This window comes from Thermobia domestica, chromosome 12 (genome assembly GCF_964235325.1).
Source record: "Thermobia domestica chromosome 12, izTheDome1.hap1.1, whole genome shotgun sequence".
Classification (NCBI taxonomy): domain Eukaryota; kingdom Metazoa; phylum Arthropoda; class Insecta; order Zygentoma; family Lepismatidae; genus Thermobia; species Thermobia domestica.
This window is the reverse complement of record NC_137465.1, coordinates 81,184,472-81,209,566: the sequence shown is the minus strand read 5'-3', so window position 1 is coordinate 81,209,566 and position 25,095 is coordinate 81,184,472. Positions and strand designations below refer to the sequence as shown.

Here is a 25,095-nt window from a genome sequence, read left to right as displayed (position 1 = left end):
AAAATGCCTGAAGGTTGGGAGTTTACAACCTTTTGTCGGTATAGATGCCAAAAATTACGCTATGGCACATATTCAAAAATAGGTGAATAATACTAAATGAGAGGACCTTTCAGAAAATTAACTTTGACAGTTTCTATAAATTTGTGTCTGGACAATAGAGTCCACCGTAATAGAAAATCCAAATAGGATCGTGCATACACCAGGGTTCCCTATTTTTAGGTGTAGATAGACAAAGACACCGTGAGGTCAACAAGAAACCGAAACGTATTGACGAACATGACGTGACTGACGATAAAGCTACACGAAAACGTGCTAGTATACCATACGGTTGTAGGCTGATGAACGAGTAAATGCGACTTCTATGAATGTTTTCTCTTTTTTGCTTTCGAGCTATGAACCATTCAAGTTATTTATTCCTAATTTATTTTTGTTAATTTATTTGTAATGTTCTTGTTTACTGTCTTTTATATTATTCTTTCCTATGGAAAGTCGATGTTAAAACTAGTCATTTCAAGCTTTAATATTCTTATAACCGTCATTTTTAACCGTTTTTTATTACAACACTCTTTATTTCTTCTCTCTCTCTGGATATGTGTATATAAAGCAAATGCACTATTATATACATTCATTTGAGTAAAATATGTTAAAGTTTCAACATCCCTCTACTATTTTAATTGCTGGTCTTTGAAGGGTTGCTAAAACTTGTTTTCCAAATCGTTTACTTAATGAACGTGATCAAATGTTAAGTATAACATTTAATGATATTGCTTGGTGTTATGATGCAGTAACACCAAAATTAGACGCAAATGCAAAAATACGTTTTGTAGAGGGAATACCTGACATGAATAATTTTGAAATTAAAAAATCATTACTAACACTTGACGATTTAATGTCAGAGTATAAAAGTTAACTGTAATATTTATTATTAAAATTTAATTCCAAAAGGAAAACATGCACTAGTTTTCAATGCACATTATTTTATAGTATTTAGAAATCCTTATGATAAATTACAAATGCAATATTTAGCTACGCAAATTATGCCTCGGTGTAGTAAACAAATCGTGAATGTGTTCGAAGTAACACGTGAGCCTCACAATTATTTATTATTTGACTTGACACAGGAAACAAAGGATGCATTGCGAATACTTACAAACGTTTTCCCAATGAAATCATGTATGTGTACGTTAAAGTAGAAGATATGTATACAGAAATTTTTGTTTAATCTACATCAAGATGTTGAAGGTAAAACAACACTACAACACGCTCGGTGCTCTGTGCAAATGCAAGAGTACAAAACGAAAATATTTTCTAAAATGCCTCAGGGGATTTAACAAGTACAATTTCTCAAGTAGCTAAAACACAATTAAATAAAGCATCCCTTTAAATTCTCTTCAGAAGCACGTTTACGTAGACGTAAAGTGATATTACGTTCTCTATCTCTACAACTTACTGCATTGAAGAAAAAGAATTAGTTTTTACTACAAAAATGTGGTGCGCTTCTACCGTTAACCTTGGGACCACTTCTTGTAGCAGTAGGAAGTAGTATTTTTAATCGATTAGCATGTCTGAATTACGTAAAATATTATAATGAAAATATTGTACATGAAATTCAATCCAATCTTAAATCCATAGATTCACATCAGTCACGTTTAGATGAAGAAATGAATAGAATTTTAGAACGTCGGGATCTTAGTGTACAGCAAAAGTGGAAATTATATCAACAAGCTTTGCATCGCTATTTACAGTAATCTTCATCTTCACATTAACCTATTACTTTACCTGTCACTCAAGCACAAGGAGAAGAAAAATCCTCATCATCGACTTTCAAACATGATAACAATACTTCTATATTACCATTCGTATCAGACATTTTACAATCAGTACCGAAAACACTTCGAAAGAAAACAGATCTATTATGAAAGCAGTTGACAAGTTCTGATAAAATTCAGTGCGATAAATCTGGTATAGTAGGTATTCATGGAAATACAATACCAGATTCAGATATGATAGATTTAGTAAATGATGTTGTTCGTACAAGAAAATACTCGAGACATCCTATGGGGATTGATCAATTTAAAAATTTATTAGATCTTAACGTTCCTAAAGAATTTATTTTTACACCAATTATCACACCAGCAACAAAAGTGAATAGTATTAGTAGTAGTAGACAACGTACCCGTAAAGTAAGAAATTCACCTAGTCCTGTAGTAGTAGCTAAATTATTTAAATATTAGAAGGAATATAGTATGTGAAATGACAAAATTAACAAAAATATATTATATTTATCCAAATCCTGATTCTTTATCAAGTACACAAACTTTGCAACGTAAAACAGTTATCTCAAAATAAAATTAAGTAATGGTTACCTTGTGAAGATGTTTATACATTACATGCACCAGCTCGTAAAATTTATGAACGTAAAAAGTATTATGTTAGTGCACCAAATGAAACATTACAAATGGATTTAGCAGATATGCAAAATATTGCAAAGCATAATAATAATTATAAAAATATATTTTGTTGTATTGATATTTTTTCACGTTATACATATTGTGTTTCCTTAAAAACAAAGAAAGGTACTGAAATGGTAAAAGCAATAACAAAACTTTTTTAAAAAATTCAAGTTTCCCGTGTTTAACGTACAGATTTTGGCGGTGAATTTTATAATCGCCATGTAAAACAATTGCTTAAAGAATGTGAAATTAATCATTATAGTGTTCACTCCGAAATTAAATGTGATTTAGCAGAACGTTTTATACGTACATTAAAAGAAAGATGTTATCGTTATTTTGCTGCAAAGAATACTTCCCGTTATATTAATGTCTTAGATCAAATTGTGAACAATTATAATCATTCGTGTCATTGAAGAATTAAAATGGCACCTGCACAAGTAAATGATACCAATGTGAAATAAGTGTGGGAAACATTATGAAGAAAAAGAATGAATAAAAGATATAACTTGTAAATTTACGGCGGGTGATTATGTTCGTGTTAGTAAGTATAAACATATATTAGAAACAGGATATTTACCTAAATGGTCACAAGAAATATTTAGTGTTGATTGTTGTATTAAATCAGATCCTGTAACTTATAAATTAAGAGACTGGAATGGTGAAGAAATTAAAAAAAATATTTTATGCACAAGAAAGTTATTATAAATTCAAAGAAAACTTATCTAATTGAAAAAGTATTAAAACCTAAGAATGGGTGGATGTATGTAAAATGGTTGGGATATCCACCAAGTATGAATTCGTGGATTAGATCAGATTTTATTCCACCTGTGAAACGAATTCGAACTTTACACATGACTTTTACGTTACTCTCCCTTCAAATGCAAGTAACAAAATTTTTGATAATAATACTACATCATTTCGAGTTAAATTAGAACAAAATATTGATATAAGTTACGGGGAATGGAGTATCGCATTAACACAAATTAATATTCCATGGAGTTTTAATAATGGAAACGGAGAAATTATAATTACTACTGTTATTGATGAGAAAGTTGAACTTCATCATGTTCAATTAATATTAGGATATTATTCATCGATTGAATCCATTCTGCAATTGATTCCTGATAACATTCGTATGTTACATTATTTACAAAATGAAAATCAAATTGTTATTAAACATTCTTTAAAATTCGAAGATCAATGTAAGACTGGTGTTACACCAGAATTACAGAATATTTTTGGATTTATTAATGAAAATACACTTGGTATTAAAAATTCTGAATACACAAAAGTTAGAACTGTTGATTTGATATTAACACGTGAAAAATTTCCATGTTATTTAGATTATGATATTCCCAATACAATTACTGTGTGCGTTGATATTGAAAAGAACAACAAAACATAGGACTATTAGTTCGAAATCTTAATATATATATTGTAGGACACGTACATGTAAAATCTCTTGTGTTTGACACAACGCATTATGTTAAAGTTGAAAACAAAGATTTTGATACGATAGAAGTAAACTTAATAGAAGAACACGGGTTAAAATTACCATTTCGTTTTGAAACTTAAACCTGACACTTCACTTTAAACGAAAATGATTTCTGAAGGTATTGATGATAGTTTTATATCACATTAGTTTCAAACGCTAGTGCAGATGTATATCCTACGAATAGTCCAACACATTTTATTAATCAAATAAAAAGTAATATTCGTTTATCAGAATCCGATTGGCATGTAGGATTAAGTGAAGTACATATTTCATTAACATGTTATAATGTTACCGAAGGCGAAAATGTTAAATGGTATATATTTTAAAATGCAAATACTATTAAAAGCAAAATTATAATTGGATATTATCCATCGATTCATCATTTCCTAGAAGAATTAAACGCAGAGTCAAGTTTTATAAGATTTAGTTTTTCAAATATTGTACATTTTGAATGTGATGAACGTGTAAAATCAGTTACATTGTTAACTATGTAAGCTTTACAATTAGGCTTTTCTGAAAAATCAGCTCTTGTTAAAGAATCTCGTGGAATCAAACAACCATACGTAGATATCGGATATCCACATCAAATTTTAATTTATACAGATATTATACAATATCAATTTTAGCTAATACAAAAGCACCATTATTATGTATAGCAACAATCTCTGATATTAAATACGGAAAGTTCAATCAATTCCCTTTGAAGATACTCATTAAACGCCACTTGCAATTTTTCAACACTATCGAAATACTATTAAAAGATCTGGGAGCAATTTGCCATGTTGTTCTGGGACACTGGCCATAACACTACATTTTAAACGCTCTCCTGCGTCTGCTAAATAACAATAATGGTAAAGATGAGTGTTTCGTGTTACTTATCATCGTGGACGTGGAATACCATGTTTCAGGACCTGTATATCAAACGCTACGTAAAGTTTGGACCACCAACAAACCGTAAACATATAGGCGATAGCCTTTTATAATGGCGCTCCTAAATTCAAATAGTTCTGAATGATATACCAATGAATTTGTTTTGTTTTGTATACCAATCACAAACAGCTATTGAAGCAACTACAAATGCTGAATATCGTCCTATTTATACATTAACCTCAGAAGGACTTATTGAATTTGGTATTTCTTGAGAAACAGGTGGATTTTTTTCGTCCTGCATATCTATATCTTTATGTACGTTCTAAAATTACAAAAGCTGATGGTACAACTTTAACTGAACATGACACTGTTACACCAGTAAATAATCTCCTACATTCATTATTTAGCCAAATTGATATTTCGTTAAAAGATAGGTTAATTAGTTCTTTATCAGGATCTTATCCTTATCGTGCATACATTGAAACATTACTTAATTATTCTTATGATGTTTCTGAAACACATTTAGCATGCGCCATATGGCATAAAGATACTGCAAAACATGTTAATAGATTACATAATACAAATGCTGGTTTTAAAAAAGATGCTAATACGGTAAAAAAACAGCATATCTTTTGAAATGTACGGACGTTTTCATACTGATATTGTAAGTTTAGATTGTCTGCTTCCCAACAAAATAACTTTACGTGTAAAATTACACCGTAGTAAAGATAATTTTGGCGTGATGTCTCCTGAAATTACAAGTTATAAAGATGCACTTGAGGAAGTTATTCTTCATGTACGTCGCATTAACATTGCTGCATATTTAGTTATGCAATGAAATGCGCGAGTGGTTTCGGAAACGGCGGGGAGATAATATCGTATACTATACCTGCATTAGTAAAGTCTTACAACCTTGATAATCTCTTCTTGGATAGTGTTCCTAAAGTCCTGGTTATTCGTATAATCTCCAACACAGCCTTCAATGGAAAATCACATCTTAATTCCTATGAATTTCGAAACTTTAAAGTTAAAAAACTGCAATTACAAGTCGGCTCAAAATAATTTCCTCCCAACCCATTCACTATTGATTTTAATAACGATTTGTACCTTCTATGTTACTATACTTTGATTTCAGGTACTGGTATATATTATCAAAATTATTCACATACCGTTACTCTTGATGAATATCGAAACGAATATCCTCTGTATGCTTTTATCCCATCTCTAATAGGAACTTTAGATGACAATAAATGGGATGTAGTATGTGATTCCCCTTAAATTTAAAAGTATCCTTTTCAGAAACTTTAACGAAACTTATTCCATGTATTGTGTGTGCACAATTTGATTCCTTAGCACAAGTAGACAAAGATAGAAATATTTATACTGATAACACATAACTAGAAAGTGCTTTCTTCAAGAAATTCTTCAGAGAAATGTTACTGATTTAGAAGAAATAGAATATCCAAAGTATACTTCATTAAGTTTTCACGTTCTTAGTTGTGTACTATGAGTTACATGTGTATAACGGTGATAGCTACATACCTACTACGGTTACGAATAATAATCTTCATCATGTATAGTGACGAACTGTTAAAAGTGTTACTAACTGATAAAGTGACTGGTGCAAGTGTTACTGGGATTTACCCTATTGACAGACTTTTTGCAACGGTAGAACCTCCTGCTGCACTTGTGAGTAATCTCGATACATCTGATTCATGTGGATCGCGTTAGTTTGTAGTGTACATCGATGATAAAAAACATGGATATTACTTTGATAGTCTTGCTAGGAACATTCTCAAGGAAATAAAGAACTTTTTGCTAAATGATACAAAATATATATTTTACAAATAATAATCAATATCAACACGATAATTCTGTGTTGTGCGCATATTTTGTTTTATTCTTTTTGCTTCATTATTTGCACTCATTCATCTCAAGTCTTTAAAAATGTTTAGCAAGAAAAATTTGAAAAAGAAGGATGATAAACATGCCGACGTTTTTTTTAAGAAAAGAGAGCAAATATTTTTTATTTTTTACAACAAATTTACATTTCTTATTTTTATCATATGTACAATTATTTTAAATCCAATATTTTTTAAACTTATATTCCTGCATTTTATTTACAATTTCTAAGAAAACGATTACAATCTTGATAATGCATTAGTTACTGCTGTTGATCTTTCATATTTCCACCAATAATTTAACTGTTGTGCATTACGATATGCACATCCTGATTTCTTTACAATATTGGTGTGATATGAATAATATTCATTAAATGTGTTTGTACATAATTCATTTAATGAAGAACAATGTTTTGTTTCTAAATCAATGATATTATCTAATGCAAATATTCTTTTAACCCCAAGAGATTTCCCTAAATCTTTACAATAAAAGGTTGAATTCTTTGCACATAATTTATGTACAAGGTTCCGTATGAATGATACAGTACATCCAGTTTTGCTATCCCATTTCAAACCGTGTAAATTTAATGTTAACCAATAAACTTGTTTTTGACATTCTAGTGATAATAAATTATATTCTATTGGTGATTTCACCAAGCAGTCTAAATTTACTGTATCGTCACATACAGTTAAACAAAACTTACGAATTATAAATTCGTTATCGGACATTTTAAAAATCCTGAACATCGATGATATACTGATTCACGCATGGTGAAATTTCATTTGTGTGCTGAATGAAAACGAAATTCCTGTCCAATAAATTCATTATTTTTTTAGAAGATCACAAGTTGTACGCAGAAACCATACAAATGAGATTTCACTATTTTCTTGTTCAAATACTTCAAAGAGTCCACTAAGAGTTTTATCAAGAGATAAGTACTTCGTTCGAGTATTATGAGGATGAGTACTCTCTTGAAGTTGATTTAACTTGCACTCTATGCATTCTATTGGAATATTATTACGTAAGTATACTTTTATAGTTTTTAATACACAATTCACACTAATGTTTTCAGCAGTACATAACACACATGAAACACTAGCACTATTCGAATACATTTTTTCATTCTGCAATGTCCGATTTCCGTCCGTCTTTTCTTATGAAAATGTCCAGTAAGTCCGGGAGATAGTCTGTATCATCCGTATATGTTTCATAGAATTTTTCTCTTGTTAATATTTCAATAATATGCGTGTTTCCATACAGGTGAAACACATCTTCTTCAACACTAGGACTTGCTATAATACTCCAAGCACGGGTTTCGAATGACTTTGGTAGCACTTTCATACAATCATGACCAAAATCGTGATAAGATCCTTCCCTACATCCGTTGCCTATTAATGTATCCTTGAAATCCCATTTTTCAATAGTCTTCTTTATACATTCACGATCCATTTCTTGACTATTACAACAACAATCTAAACCCCAAAATCGCCATCTTCTTGGTAATACAACGGGTGCTGGCGGTGGGGTTGGCGAAACTGTTAGCACTGATGATTCTCTTGCATCCATATCATATTCTTCATCTGACGATGATGCGTATGTTTATGCTTCGCATGGTTCCTCTTTCTCATAGGACTGCATGATGTATCTATATTTACTTCCCGCTATAGCCCGTATTTAAAGTATTTTCATACCCACAAGGTAATCACGTGTTCACCATTCGTGGCGCCAAACTTCTTATCTATTGCCAATTAGCATAGGAGCAAGTTTCAACATGTTTACTTACCGCAACCTCAATCTTCTTTTGTATTCTCCGTCGACAATGTCTTATGTTCAAATATGGCGGCACCAAACTTCTTTTTATCACTCCGTCGGTATTCTGTGATGTGTGCCTGGCACGGCGTCGGTCTTGTTTTGTATTTTTCTTCATGTTTTAACACGTAAGTGTAAGGTCATTTCCCTACAACGCCATCTTTCACTCCCACGTAACCGGTTTCCAAAAAGCACAAGAAAACGTCAGTCAGTCTCTTGAGTTCACCAGCAAAAGACGTACGAAAACCATGTTTTGTATGCAGTATAGCCTCTCATGCAAAAGTATACGTACTCCGTAAAACGAAGTCTTCACGACCGTACAATTAAAAGTAGTTTATTCCCTCCCAGTTATAACAACCAGTATTATTATACATAATGCGAAATAACAAATAATAAATTTGATCACAGCATAGCTGTTCTAATCAGCTTCATATCAAAGCGATTCATAAAAAGTGTTACGAAATATTTAAAATACGATGCAATTAAATAAAAAGAATGGTGTCATTTTGAGAGATCGAATTAAATATTTTAGTATGATCACAACATAGCTGTTTTAATGAGCTTCATATCGAATCGAAAGAATAAATAATTAAAAATGAGTATACCATGCATACGAACGAATTAAATAAAATAGAATGACGTCATTCTGATTTTACCAAGACTATGGTATCTAGTACGCATATTTTAACAACCTTCCTAGAAACTTCTCCATCCCTCGTTACGGTCAACTGTTCCACGAACCAGTCTGTCCACCTAACGATCTGGCAATAAATCCTTACAACCCTAATGACTTGTCCAGGGATTCCGGGCGTACAGACAAGAAAGTGAAGACCCCAATAAAATAATTAACAGGCAATAGCCTATTGTCTACCACTATACGCTCCAATACTACTTTGCCACACATTGTCTGCCTGGGCATAGGATGAATATGATTGATATTAAGAGGATCAAAACATGTAACGTCCGTTCGCCAGAAGGTTCTCGGCCACAACTCAAAACATTTGGAATCTTATTTGAGCTATTATTCAATTATTAAAACTGTAGTAATCGAAGGCGGAAATATTTTAGTAATGGAAAGATAATTATTTGAATAATTTAAGCAATATAAGTAAAAGTTCAAGAACGTATAATATTAATGATTGTTTCAATAATCAGATACTTTACCCTATAATTATAAATCGCCGTTCTAGGGATCTAAATTTATTAAAACCTCGATACTAGGTTAGCAAAGCTTCTCAAGGTAGCAGCATTCATACTTACATTAAGATACACGAGGTCACCCTCTTCATTGTAGCATTTTGTGAATACATTTTTAGTTTCTGTAAAGACGGGGAATTAAAATGAGAATATTCGTGAAGAGAGCAATTAAAGGGGTGGATTTCAAAATAGTGTAAGTCATTGTTTGTCAATTTTGATATACCGATTTTGTTAAGTTTCATTTTAGTATATCCGTATACTGAACAGGGTTCCATGCCAAAACTCCATAAATCAAGTTATTTGTAGGCAAAAGAAAACAGCGTTGTTTTCCAAAATGTCCTTAGTCAACAGTATTTTCTGATATTATTTTCTGTCTCGCGCCTAAAAAACACTTATAAAACTCCTGCTATAGATAATTTCACCGCTATCTTACGAATAATAGGTAATTACAGTATTCTTTTATGTAGATTACTTTCATTTCACAGAAATAGAATGATTGAAACACACACACACACACACACACGCACACACACACACACACACACAAAATCATCTCCTGATATACTTTTTTGACTTAGGCTCTTAAAAATTGAGCTCTTCAATTCTGCTAATCATTCTTCTGTACATTATTAATCTTTCACATTTGTAGTAACTGATTACCCTATCGGGACATATAATCTCTAGATCGTAATTGAGTTATGTCAATTGTTTAATCTTTTTCTCTGTGCCAAAACCCTATAATAAATATGAAGTGGTATGATTTTCAAGCAGTATTTATACGGTAATTTATTCTTTTTTCTGGGGCTGTCTTTCATCTCCATTTTACGTTTACAAAGATACCTATGTGCATTAAAAGTGGAAACAAACAACAATTTGCTCTACTATGAATTCAGAGAAATGAAAATACCACATTTACAATTTTTTGTCAGTAATTTGTATTTGAAGGCACTTAAATTAGTACGTAATTATTTTGGAATTAATCTCATGTTTCTGCTTGTAGGATTTAAAAAAAAAATACTTTGCATAGTTTATAATAGGGTAGCTCCGATATTCTATTATAAGATTCAGGAGACTATAAGGGAAATATTTACAAGGAACAATTTTGAAATCAAAATTCTCATAGAGCAAAACAAATTAACACATTTTATATTTTTTAGCCATTATCTGCTGATCTTGTGAAGTTGCATATCAAGGTTTATCCAGATGCAAATAGAGATGTTATGGACATGGTTTTATATTCGCGCAAACTTCTAGTGAAATTTATAAACAGTCCACTCAATTTTAAGCACTAATATCCAGACAATTTTTTTTGTATCAATTTCACTGTACCAAATCTTCGGTACACACCATTTATTTTTCGTTACCCAACGTATCCACGAGATTAAAATTATTGTATGAGGCAACATTCATGAATCTAATGAAATTTAAAAAGAAAAATTAGTCGTCATAGTAAGCACAACGCAATATGGTTCCAACCTGGTTTCATCGTAAAAAACAAGTTGGTCTCCCAAATTTCATTCCCTTTTAAAACTAAAAAGCTGTTAAACACTCCTATTTTAAGAGAAAATAATTGGATATAACTTACCAGATCTAATAATGCATCTAACATCATTGAATCTCATGGCAATGCAGCCAATCATAAGAAGCCAAAGGGCTCTCATCACTCTAAAGATTTCCAAATTGGTCTCCGTCCGTCATTGTAAAGCCGATTTTAGAACCTAAAAAATTTGTAAAAAACATGTTAACTAGTTATCTAATCACATAGATTTTTTTTAAAAAAAATCTTTGACATCTACATATACAATTCAAGTACAAACCAATGATATCTAAAACGTATCATATTTAATTGTCAGCCAAGTTACAAATATTGCAGTTCTGAGTAGCGTCACAAAATTATTGATCGTCATTGGTAAATATTTTGGAGAACTGACTGTCATTGCTCTCAAAAGCAATTCTATTATACAAATAAACCTACAAACTCATATTGTGTATATTTATTCTCAATCGTTAGTTCTTAACATTAGAAGTGTTTGTAAATATGAAAAAGACAAGGAAAAAAAATCATGGAGAAAATCCGTAAACAGAGAATATTAATGATTGTAGCAGGAGTTAGGTAGTACAGTCCGCGGCTCAGAAATCGTTACAAAAATTCTAAGTCCAAATAAATAATAAACTCTTACCCCGTTTTGTTATGCAATCCAGAAATACATGTCAGGAGCGATTAGTTATTTCTTGTCTTCAATCCAACTCTCTCTCTCCTCCACCTCCCCTTGTCTAAAGCAGCGTGTCCGACACAATACACTCTTTCATTTCAGAAGAAAAAAAACAGGAACCAAGTTTACAATGTTATAGCTCTAAAATAGTCTTTTTCATTCGTTTGTTCTGAAATATCTTTTAAGAGCCAATTTTTTTTAAAAAAAGTTATACAATCTTCCCATAGCTTCACTAATACATTTAGTTTCATTCTTTCCCTTCTTTAAAGACTGCAAGCTAGTAAGATGCTTCATAAGAAATCTATGGAAATTGCCAATAACGGCACTAAGTTTTGTGCTTCCTAAAGTCTTTAATGCACGCACAGAGCTCGAGAATATCTACTGACAGAAATGAATGTTATTCAATGATTCATTGAATTTCTTTTCAGGAATTGCAAGCAAATGTTCAAGGAGCGTCATTTGGGCAGGACAGGAAGGTGTAATTTCCCCTCCCTTGAGCTTCATAAGTACATATTGTTTGAGCAAATGTATAGTAATACACTAATAAAAAAGTTTAAAAATTTTGTCGGCGGAGACTCCCCCCCGAATGAAATCTAAAATTACACTGCTTTCAACAAAAAACCTCTAGAGTTACGATAGCACATTGCTAGAGAGCTTACATTTGGTTTCAAGAGTCGAAGGTTTGATCTCAAGCCATATCAGTTCCTGGGCGAAATTGAGAGACAGACAGAGAGAGATATTGAAATATGGAGACAGAGAGGAATGATTTATATGCACAGATTGAGAACTGGGAGAAAATGATCGGACAGCATTCGTACTACGACGAAAATTGTGATTTTGTGATGCAGAAGAAGGGAAAGTTTCGAACTGCGAGGATCACATTAGGCAGTTGTCGAATTAAGGTGGAGAACACTTTTGAAAGCATCAGATGATTACGAATGGAGAGAAAGATCTTGAGAACTGAGGAATTAAGAATTTGAAATATCTGAAGCTTCCGAGACGGGTTTCGAACCGCGAACCTTGTAGTTATCGAACCATGACTGTATCCACTCTCTTACGGAGAACTCTGTACTCATGCACATACGTCTGCTTTAGCTACGTTGAAAGCTAACTTAATGGGATATTCCAAAATTTGACTTTGTGGATGCGCCGTTCTGAGAGGGTATAAACATCTTGTAACTTAGTTACAATCTGCATAATGAACTTCTCCTTGTTCAGAACACTTTTTACGGCAGTAAAATTTGTTACTATTGTATTAATTAGGTTAAATTTGATAGAACCATCTGATAAAGTACGTAGTGCCAAACCCTGTGCGTCATTCTCTGTTAGGTGAATGGTTAATTTAAGTTACTCCTACTTGTATAGTCCGAGCTTCGAATCAAGACCATTCTTATTAATTATTCTCTTTGAGCAACGCTCACACTGTGCATTCCACAAATTCAATTTTGAAGTAATGTAGTTACAGGTAGTTTCATTCGAAATTATTTTCAAATATGATATTTGTTATTACATGCGTTTCTTTAACTTGCGATGTTTCAAGCTTGATATTAAAACTTACAACCTTAATGTAACTCATTTCCCTACAGCATCATTTTCTATATATGTAGTATTATATGTTATACGTTTCTTAACACTTTGAGCGCCAAGGGTCAAAATCAGAATTTTCCTCTTGGGACCAACTACGTATTTCCTGTTTTCCCTTATTTGGCCATGTGCATAAATTGTATGCACAAAAAGTTTTTACCTGTGGGCCATGTGCATATATTTTCTACACGATTCAGTGTACAGATTATAGGCTTGTGTAGAGGTTTTCTATACAATTATCGTTGAAACAAATGTACAAATATTTAGTAATGGCCCCTGGGAACAGCATATTGCAATAGACCAATAATTACTCAAAAGTTGGTACCACAGCAGGCAATCAATGTTCATTGTCTTTAGAAGCTGAATTGTAGTGCATTTCTGTTAAAATTACACTGTTGTGAGAAACATCTGCTTCGTGTAGTAAATCTTTTTCACTTCAATATGGCAAACGAGGACGCAGTAAGAGATATTTTAGAAGGAATGGAAAGTGATATGAGTGATTTGAGCGAAGATTTGTTTACTAACATCACTAATTCAGATGATCCTCCTTTTTCACCACCCAAAACTGTGTATGATTCTTCTAGGGTGATGAATATGAAGATACCCCTAAGGCATGCCGGAAAAGAAGACATAAGTCAGAGAATGGTGAATCGATATTTAGTGGCCATCAATTGAGTGATTCCGAAATAGACCCAGAGGAGACCGAATCTGGGACTAGTTGCACAAAAGAAATTGTGTGGTATCCAGCATTTGGAAACTTGCACGAGTTCGAATGTGATTTTGATGGTGGTGTGACGGGCGAGGTTATTGATAGTTTGCAAGGTAAAAAGACGTGCTATAGTACTATGAGCTATTTGTTGATGACTCAGTATTGGACTTAATTATAACTGAAACGAACAGATACGCAGATCAATGTATTACTTCTCACATTGAAAACGAAACGTCAACTGATCATGTACGATTGTCTATGTGGTATGATACAGATATGAGTGTAATACTCCAGATTTTAGGTTTGATTTTGTGGATGAGGTTGGATATAAAAGTAAATATTAGGAAATATTTATCTAAAAGTCCACTATATGAAAACAATATTAGTAAGTGTATGCCTCGAAACCGGTTTGAACTACTTCTTAGTATGTTTCGTTTCTCTGATAACGAATCAGTGGAAAACAAATCTAACCGAATGCATAAGATCAATCCTCTTGTTGCCATGATGAATGAAAAATTCAAGACTGTGTACGAGACAATGGACAGTTTTGAGGAAGACTTAGTTTCAAGCAGTACATGCGAGGTAAGATACAAATACGGGCTGAAATTATTCATTCTATGCGTCAAGGGTGGATCCACTTGGTACGTAAAGCTCTACGGAGGAAAGGATGTCAAATCATCAAAGGAAGCTATGCCAACGAAGATAGTAATGGAAATGATGAGTCCATTATTGAATGCCGGTAGAACGTTGTTCACAGACACAACAAAAGTGTTGTTTTGACTAACGAACTCAATGACAATCAAACACATTTGATAAGAACCTTAGGAAGAAGCGGAAAGGTAATCCAAAACCTGTAGTTTCAGCGAATCTCCAAAAAGGTGAAATGATCACTCTGCAAAGCAATATCAATGTGATCGTTGGGAAGTGGAGGGATTAGCGTGATGTTTTATTTGTTTCCACCAAATACGTGCTAAGCATGACAGAAGTTACATACAAGCACAACAAAAACACAACAACAAAAATACCATCTACGATTTTGGAATAGAATGAAGCAAAAATCGTATATTGATGTATCCGACCAGATGGCTTCTTATGGAACAACAACCCAGAAGGGAGTGAAGACACAGTTCATTCAGATGCATGCGCGCGGACTACGTTGGTGCTCCGGGGCTCAGACACTCACACAAATAATCTTGTGGGAGCGCCGGACCCACAAGATTTTTAGTTTGGACCCTGGTTTGAAGCCGTTTCTATTGCGTTTATGTCAGCCTTTTTACCACAGAGCTGTCAGCCTTTTTACCGTGGCGCTAGGGCGAGCCCCAAATTACATTTATATTACCGGTATATTTTACTTTATCACAGAATAGTCCTTTATGAGATAAGGGCTATAAGATTTAACTAAAAATAAATCAAATCAGATATAGAGACTTCCCTGAAAACACATAACACGTCCTGGCATTGATATACATCCACATAAATTTTGGAAAGTCGGCGCCGTTGTTCCGATGGGCAACTTACTCGAAGAAAACACTTCTCCAAACATCAGGTAAGAAAAGACATTCTACAGAATGCTATACACCAAGCTGTCTCAGCGCTATGGAAGAGCGGATGCAGCGAAGCACTAAGCAAGTTTTAATTGTGTGTCGCGGATGTTCAGAAGGCAAAGCGACTAGTCAAGATTTTTTTAAACACATTGTAACTGAAAAATTGAAAGCAATGGTGATATTTCCTGCTAACTCTGAGATAAACTGTGACCTGTTCTTATATTTTCTTAAGAGAAAATCTTCGTTATCTCTTCGTTTATAGAAAATAAGAATGAACATTTAGAAAAAAATATACTTTTCGAAATGTTATCTGTAAACACTTCGTAATTTCGAGCAGTATAAGAAGTTATTTAGCAAAACTGTTGAAATAAATTTATCGTAAATTTCAATAACATGAAAATTTACTTCTCAATTTTATCCCAGGGGCCATGTGTATATAATTTATCCACACTCGTATTTTCGCAAAAAATTATCATAAACTATAGTCAAGTGTATCGAACAACAAAAAAATTAATATTTTTTAAGAAACAAAGAAGAAAATAAACTGACTCGAAACAGGAAAAAATGAAATATATGCCTTGGCCCCTTGGAGAAAACCAAAGTGTGCATAAGATATATGCAATGGCCCCCAGGAGCAGACCAAGTGTGCATAAAATATATGCACATGGCGCTTAAAGTGTTAATTACATTTTACGTCTTACATTTCAAGAGGAGCTTATGAAAATTGAGAGCAGCAGGGACGTACACAGAATGCAGACCTTGGCAATGCAGAGCTTCTGGCTCACGAAATCACTACTTTTCTATAAATTATATCTAATTTTAGAGATGATGATAGATATTTTAGTAAAGTATGCCGTCAAAAAGCCTTGTCTACGTCCCTGTAAAGCAGTGAAAATTTTAGAAAGTGAGCAGGTAGTAATGTTTCCCCAGAAGTTATATCTCCGATTTTTCCGAGTGTGATATCAGTATCTGTGCATTATCAATTTTCACCTGCAGTGTATTGAAACGTACTAAAAAGAAACTGTTCTGAATTCTTCACTGGTTCCCCCTATGACCTCATGATAATAGGGTCAACCTTAGACATATCCACATCTAAAGTATCACCTTTTATGTCAGAGATCACGAAAACAATCCATTCGACACAAATATAGGATATTTTCAATTCTTTTTGCCTGTCACTCTCCCATTGTCAATTCTATGCCAACCAAGGCTTAATTTGGTCTTACGCAGCATCCACAGTGTCACTATTCATCTTTGCACATGAATTCGACACTAATATCGTTCGTATTTGATGTCTTTTACATCTCATCTTACCTCTTGGTAGGGATGGTTTCAGTGTCTCGCCCCCATAACTATGGAGAAATTTCAACCAACGTTAGTATAATTATAAATTAACATTTGAAAAATAAGTGTACAGGTGATCTGTTTCGGAGAGGAATTCGTTAACTACTTTTTCGATATCAATATATTCCCTTTTTTTAAAGTAAGATCTTATACCCAAACACAAATCACGTCTTTCAAAGCTCTAATGGAAAACGAAACGAATCGTCGTATACATGTTACGTTGTTGAAGAGAAAAAGAGCAAAACATTGATTGCATAAACGTTTAATGGTATTATTTGCATGCAAATTTATAACTTATAAAACGTTTTGGCTTGATAGATGAGGCGTTAGTGACCGGGTTTTCAGCTGGTGGTCCTACGTTCGAATCTCGTCCGTTCTTGTTGAATCTTTCTTTTAGCTACACTGAGTTTGTGCATTCCAGATCTTCAAGCTTGAACCAAATCTAATACCAGTTAGTGAATTAAAAGTAGCTGACATTATTATCAAATGGGAGACGTTATTAGATGCTTTTCATTAGCTTACAGTACTCAACTTTGATATCAACTCTTCCATCCTTCATTTAACTCATTTCTTGACGTGTTTTGTTACAAAATTCATTAATCGTGACGGAAAAAAATGCTTTACCATTTAATGGTGACTGCTTTGAAAGGAAGTGCAAAGTATGAGAATTAAATTTGTCATATCTGTAGTTTCGTGTGTAGAAGAAACAAACTTGTGAATCAAAGGTTTAAGAACAACTCAAGTTATTAATATAAACTTTGACGGAGATTATCCACTCATATAATCACAAAAGAAATACGAAAAACGTTCTGAAACGAAGAAATACAACATACAACTTTGCAAGCGGAAGCAAAGAAACCTAACGTAACAAGACTAAAGACGATTTATTTACGGCGTAGTGATCGTGGTTGATTGGTCAAGGCACTCGATTAGTAATCTTGAGGTTTGTGGTTCGAATCCGCATCGCTCACTTTTTTTACTTTAGGGTTTTTGATGGCGATTGATCGACGATGACACACGTTTTATTATATTCAGATATTTCAATATTCCGATGTTTCAATACTTGAACTATCAAATCTTCAGGGATATTAATAGTAATAATAATACTTATTATTATCTCGTAGAAGATTAAAAGCTAGGAGGTAATTATCGCTCCGGTCATACCGTTACAAGCAGAAACGTGACATTTGTCAAATATATTTGTTTTGTTTAATGTTGCCCATGAGAAGAGAAACTTCTCATCTTGTTTCTAAAACAAACAAAGTAACATGAGAATTAACATTTTACATTCGAAACGGGATAAGGGTAACTCAAATTATCATGTCTCTTTAGAGATGAAAATCGAGACGAGATGAAGAGTATCGTAAACATTTCCCGTCTTGTTACGATTCTCGAAATAGTGCATGTCCATTGTTTAAGTAACAATTGCTCTGTAGACGGAATCTTATGAGCTTTTTGTTACTTTGTACTTTACAGCTCATTGAATTATGGTCTGTGTAGGTATTTTTTAGCAAAGCTTTTATATTTACCTCTGCATGTCCTAAAAATTAGTATTTTATATTATATGCCTTACTGTTGAGTGATATTCAATTATTTCTATTACAGTTATTGATACTACTGAACTATCGCATATCTATAAATATGCTGTTGCAGGAATATAATTTCATGTCAAAAGAGCAGTAAATAAGAATAATATAACGAAAAGAAACCTTTCTTCTCCATTTAGCAATATTTTGGTTTGCTCATTCTAATTTTCGTATATATAATTCATTTTCTGTCAAATTTAGCACAAACGTATTTCCCGATTATACACGTAGTAACAGTATTAGAAGTACCCTGCAAAATCACTCTCAAGTTATATTTCCACTACAAGACAGTTATAGACATGCGACAATCATTGGGGACATAAGCGTACATCTACATATTGGAAAAGATGTACTTAATCTAGTAGTTACGGTACATCAGCTACGTGCAGAAGAAATAATAAAAAAATATAGCAGCCCTTTGAGGCATATCAACTACGTGCAGAAGAAATAATAAAGAAGATAAAGTAGACTTTTGAGGCACTTCAAACAAGAGAAGTAGGACGTGATAAAATACCTGAAACTGAGATATAGTGAATTCGACTTGTAATAAAGTTGCAAAGAGAAGAATGTAGGACATGGGCAGCTGAAATTATAGAAGTTTGTTGCATGCTTCCTCCAGGTCCCCCCAAAAAAGAAAAATAATAGACAAGAAGGATGAACAGAATTATGATGTATAGTGATCTTTGATAGAGAAGGATGGTCTAATTCCTACTTGGGTGCCTGGAAAGAAGATGTGATTAGAGATTAACTATGCCAAAGTTTAACCAGGATACGCTTTAATATCTTATTAAAGATGGCAGTAACTTCCTTGGAGGTAACATTCTGAAGAGGTTTTTTTGGTTTGGAAAGCATAACCGTCTTAGTTTTCCAGCCTAAAGAAAAGTAACGGGTATGTAGATGAGTGTATACGTATTTGTAAGAAGCAATAGTGAAATAGCATATTCGTTAGTATGCCAGTACGTCACATTATGTAGGGCAGGTGTGGTATTTCGTTTACTATAAATTTCTGACATATTTCTAGAAGGATGATGGGTATGGAGACAGCAATATTATGTAAAATGTGAGTACTATTCAGCTGAAGTTGGGGCAATAAAGTGTTAAGCCTGTCTGCAGAGTCAGGTAACGGAGTGAAAATTCTCGACATTTTCTGAAATTCAGATCGAAATTATTGAGCAACATCGAAGAATAGAAGGCAAAGGGGACCGTTAATGCACTACTTGAGAATGTAGATATGTCCATTAAAAACTAATGTGGATCCGCTGCAAAAGCTAGATGGTACTTCGATGGTGGTGATTGCTGTTGTCGTTCCGTGTAACTGTTTGTCTACTTTGACAGTTGTGGCGATCTGCAGCGGACAGAATAAAAAGTGTATGGCTGAAATCACAAATACAATGAAGTTTTGAGGAGCTCACCATTGCTGACATTTATGAGAACACGAACGCGAATCGGAATCCTTACAAGACTTCGCCATCGAGCGACTCTCAAATTGTTAAGCAAAAGTCTCAAGTAGCCCATGGTGTTTCCCTTTTCTCGTTTTTCCAGTCACTAAAGGTGGATTCATCATCAACCAATTTGTCCCTGGGCTAAGGCGAAAATCAAGACATGTGTTACGATTCTAGATGTGATTTTATGTGACGTGATTGTTTTCCAAGTTTGACTACCCACTTCCATACTTTCCAAGGTATAGCTGTTCTTCTGTTGAAGTTGTAGTATCCTTCGCAATTGGCTTAATAATACTGACGTATGCGGTTCAAAAGAATGTGCTAAGAAAGCAGGTATGATAAATATGATAGTGTACAAAACTCAACGCCTTGTTAGGTGTCGCTTTATAGATAAGGTATGTGTCACAGTATGTTATCAGATTTCTCTTTAACAGTAAGGATTTACGAATTGAAAGGAAATTATTTATCATTTTTCTTTCACTTTTTTATGTGGGCCGTACTGGCCAGGCGGGAAACCGGGAAATTTCCCGGTAGGCCATTGATTTTTTTTAGTGAGCCCTAAGCCTCGTGTCGTAAGTAGCTTTGTTTGTACACTCCGCATCAAAAAATTGCGAAACCTAACGCCGTGCAGCTAGGCCACCGAATAAACACCTTCTAATCCCATAATCGTGTCTGGTAAAGAGACCCCCTCTATCTACTTCTTTCTTCTCTCCCATACTAAAATTAGCTAACAACATGAACGCAATTCTAATTTCAAACTACACATGCATTAGTATCGATGAAATGAAATAACAAAACCTAGACAAAACAAGATTCATAAGTTGATTTAGGGAGAAAAAGAAACACACACAATGAAAAATTGAAACCAATGGATGTATATTACACAGAGGTTCTGAAATGCAAGAGAGAGAGAGAGAGAAGGCGAGAGAAGAAGAGAAATAAAAGGGGGAACAGATAAAAATGTGGAATTTTAAACTTAGTAAGAAAACAAACTAACATTATAAAGTTCCGTTACCAGAAATCCAACAGTAATATTGAAATAACGTTTGTTTTTATATTTTTTAGGACCATTTGAATATATAGAGGATGCTTGAAACATTCATTAAGTCTCTTTCATAAAGGATAGCATACTCAATATCCAATAGAACTGTAGATCTTACAGACACATCTAAGATAATGTCAACAGTTTAACACACATGCTTTGTTTCCGCGTGGTTCAGTTTAAAATTCGGTAGTGTTCATTGGACTTACTAATGCAAACCACATTCTAATAAATCCAGTAGCGTAGGTCATATCTTCCATTCTAGACTACCAATGCAAAGTGAACAAAAAAAAAAAAAGAAAATACGAAAAGAAAAAGAAGAAAGAAAGAAAAATAAAATTGAATGATTGCCATTTTACTGCAAATTTTTATCAGAAATATCCTATATTAAAAGTCCAAACCGTATCATAATCAAAAGTTACAATTGTTCAAATGGAAAATTGAATGTTCCTTATAGATGTAGCAAACCTTGCATGCTTCAAATTTCAACGTGAATAAATCACATTAAATTATAGGATGGAAACAAATTTGAGTCAAACTAGTATAAATAAAATTTTGTTTTTAAACAACCAAAGAGGTTGCCATTTTCTAGTATTTTCCGAATATTTATCTGTTCCGAACATTCAACATCAGTTTCATTTCTTGCGAATACAACGTTGTAATTTGCACAGATAAAATGAACATGCTACAGCTCAATCGGATCATAGTGCCAGTCGGAGGATGTTGGTTGGTTTATGGACCACCACTTGGTCGAGGATTCAAAGTCGTAGTGGTCCGGTAATTTGACTGACTCGATAACCAAGATCACAAAAGATATTTTGCTTATTCCCTTGCGTTTAAACAGTATTTCTTTCAGAGATGACCAGGACTGGAGATGTTTACCCCAGAGCACAAAAGCTTGACGCTGAAGTTTACAGTTAATTACATTTTCCAGACCAGGTCTATCGGTCTCTTGCTCCGTTTTAACTTTGGAACAGGAACTTGTGTACGTGAGAGAGAGAGAGAAGAGGGAAGTGAAAGATGCGAAGACAGGACAGGGAAAAGTCAAGAAAGAAAGAAAGAAAGAAATAAAGAAATAAAGAAAGAAAGAAAGAAAAAGAAAGACAGAGAGAGAGAGAGAGACGAATATAAATATGGAACATACTTATCATTACAGTGTATGATGAAGAACACACACACTGTTTATTAGAATTCTCGCCAGTGATGCTTTGTAAGTTCTCCAACAGAAGATAAATCTCTGTTTGCAGCTATTATATTATGCAAAAAATTTGTACTACCTGACGGGGAATCGAACCTAGATTTTTCGCTTGGAAGTTTCGTACTTTACCACTACACCACCGATTGCTTTACCCAAACTTTGTCCAACAAATGCTGTAATAGCTGTAATATCTCTTTCTGAGAACGAAAATTGATTACTGCAGATCAATGAAGTGTTTCGAATATCCTGGTAAATCCCCTGTCCTTTCTCAAACAACATCCGTAAATGGTCTCTATCATGATAAAGGTGTTTGCTTCCACGTTTTTAAGCATTGCACTTTTAATATGAGAAATCGATTCTTCACTAACACTTTGTAAAAAAATGCAAGCTTGGCGTGAACAGGATTTGAACCTATTCCTGACAGCTTTATTAATTGTAACTCCATGACGTTACCGCTACACTTTGATGCCACCTGAAAATAAAAGCCAAATATTACTTACTTTAGCCTTGATCATTGGAACGATCAAGCTTCTTCCTGTAAGTTTATTTGCACCTAAGTGCACAACGAAATTCATTTATTCGATGACCTAGAGAGAAATTAGTGCCCACTATTATAGGAAACAAGATACAATCCTGGAAAATTACAGAAATAAAACATATTATGAATTAATTTCTCCCTACAAGTTCAAAAGTACACGAATGATAATAAAATAATAATAATAATAATAATAATAATAATAATAATAATAATAATAATAATAATAATAATAATAATAATAATAATAATAATAATAATAATTACTAGCATCAATTGGCCGCTTTGCTGGGCTAAATTGAGAAGAAATTATAATATGCTCCGTTATTCAGTCACTTTTTCTATTACTAAAGCGCTCTTTGATATCGGTCATTTTTGATTAGTTTTATATTTCCCATGTTGCTCAGTACGGCATCTTCCGTATCATTGTTCATCTCAGCCACCCGGAAAACTATGAATTCGACAATGATATTGCTTATTTTGATCATTTTTATATGTCTTCCCCTCATCCATGTTGCGGGCTGAATTTTGATTTAAACGGCATCAGATTTGTCACTGTTCATCTCAGCGACTCCAAAAATTATAGAATCAATACTAATATCGGTCATTTTTCGTTCTTTCTAAATGTTGCTCTCCTTCCCCCTTTTTTAATTACACCATCAAAATGATATGAGGAAAACCATCTCGGGTTCGAACTCCATCTAAGTTGAAAATTTTATTGATATTGGTACGGTGGTTCAAGACTAATTAAATTTTATTTATGTTTATATATATCCCTCTCCCATTAAGTTCTAGCGTCAAAATGAAATAATAAAAACCATATCAGGCCCGAACCTCGTCTATGTTAAAAATTTGATCGAGATAGCTAGCATGGTAAAAGAGTTCTTAAGTTTTATATATTTTTATATATCTTTCCCCTCCCATCCTCTCCCCTAAGTTTTACCGTCAAAGTGATATGATGAAAGTCACTCCAGGCTCCAACTTCATCCATGTTGAAAATTTGATGCAGATCTGTCTTGTGGTTCAAAACTTATTAACTCATTAACATAGTCACTTTTATTATTATTTGCATTAACTTTTGTTCCTAATTGTCCTACATTCTCCATCAAGGTGAAATGGTTAAAAGCATTCCATGCATAAACGTAATCTATGTTGCAAATTTCATCCAGATTAGCCGTTTGATTCAAAATATTAAGTTTTCTTTATTTTTTATATTTTTCATTCTCCGCCTACCCTAAGTAACACCATCGAAACGAACAGATAAAAATACTCCCAGGTCCGAACATTATAAATGTTGAGTATTTGATCGAAATCGGTCGGGTGGTTCAAGAGACTATAAGTCACAGTCACTTTAATTTTATAAGTTATTATTATTATTATTCGCGTCCCTTTGAATTTGGACGGTGAAATTACTGTATAATATGTTTTTATTTCAAATTTATTCCTGGATTGAATGTGATTTTCTTTATTAGTTGGCACTACTTTCTCTCTAGGGCGTCGAATAAATGAATTTCGTTGTGCACTTAGGTGCAAATAAACTTACAGGAAGAAGCCTGATCGTTCCAATGATCAAGGCTAAAGTAAGTAATATTTGGCTTTTGGTTTCAGGTGGCATCAAAGTGTAGCGGTAACGTAATGGAGTTACGACTAATACAGCTGTCCAGCATAGGTTCGAATCTTGTTGACGCCAAGCTTGCATTTTTTACAAAGTGATAGTGAAGAATCGATTTCTCATATTAGAAGTGCAATGCTTAAGAATGTGGAAGCAAACGCCTTTATCATGATAGAGACAATTTACGAATGTTGGTAGGGAAAGGGCAAGAGATTTACCAGGATATTCGAAACACTTCATTGATCTCCAGTAAACACTTTTCGTGTTATCGTTCTCAGAAAGAAATATTACAGCACTTGTTGGACAAAATTGGGGAAAAGCAATCGGTGGTGTAGTGGTAAAGTACGAGACTTCCAAGCGACAAATCTAGGTTCGATTCCCCGTCAGGTATTTTAACTTTTTCAAATAATATAATGGCTGCAAACAGAGATTTATCTTCTGTTGCAGAACTTACAAAGCATCACTGACGAGAATTCTAATAAACAGTGTGTGTGTTCTTCATCATACACTGTAATAATAAGTATGCTTCGTATTTATATTCGTCTCTCTCTCTCTCTCTC

At 33.5% G+C, this 25,095-nt stretch overlaps 1 protein-coding gene across 3 annotated transcripts in view; it reads right to left on the bottom strand.

The window, feature by feature from the left end:
- The window catches only part of LOC145666534 (zwei Ig domain protein zig-8-like), a 721,413-nt gene that overhangs the window by 408,491 nt on the left and 287,827 nt on the right, over positions 1-25,095 (bottom strand). For all 3 annotated transcript variants that reach the window (XM_081733839.1, XM_081733838.1, XM_081733840.1), the window contains one exon: positions 11,312-11,444. In XM_081733839.1, coding sequence (XP_081589965.1) covers positions 11,312-11,387 — 76 coding nt within the window. In that variant the 5' untranslated portion in view covers positions 11,388-11,444. The remainder of the gene's footprint in view (positions 1-11,311; positions 11,445-25,095) is intronic.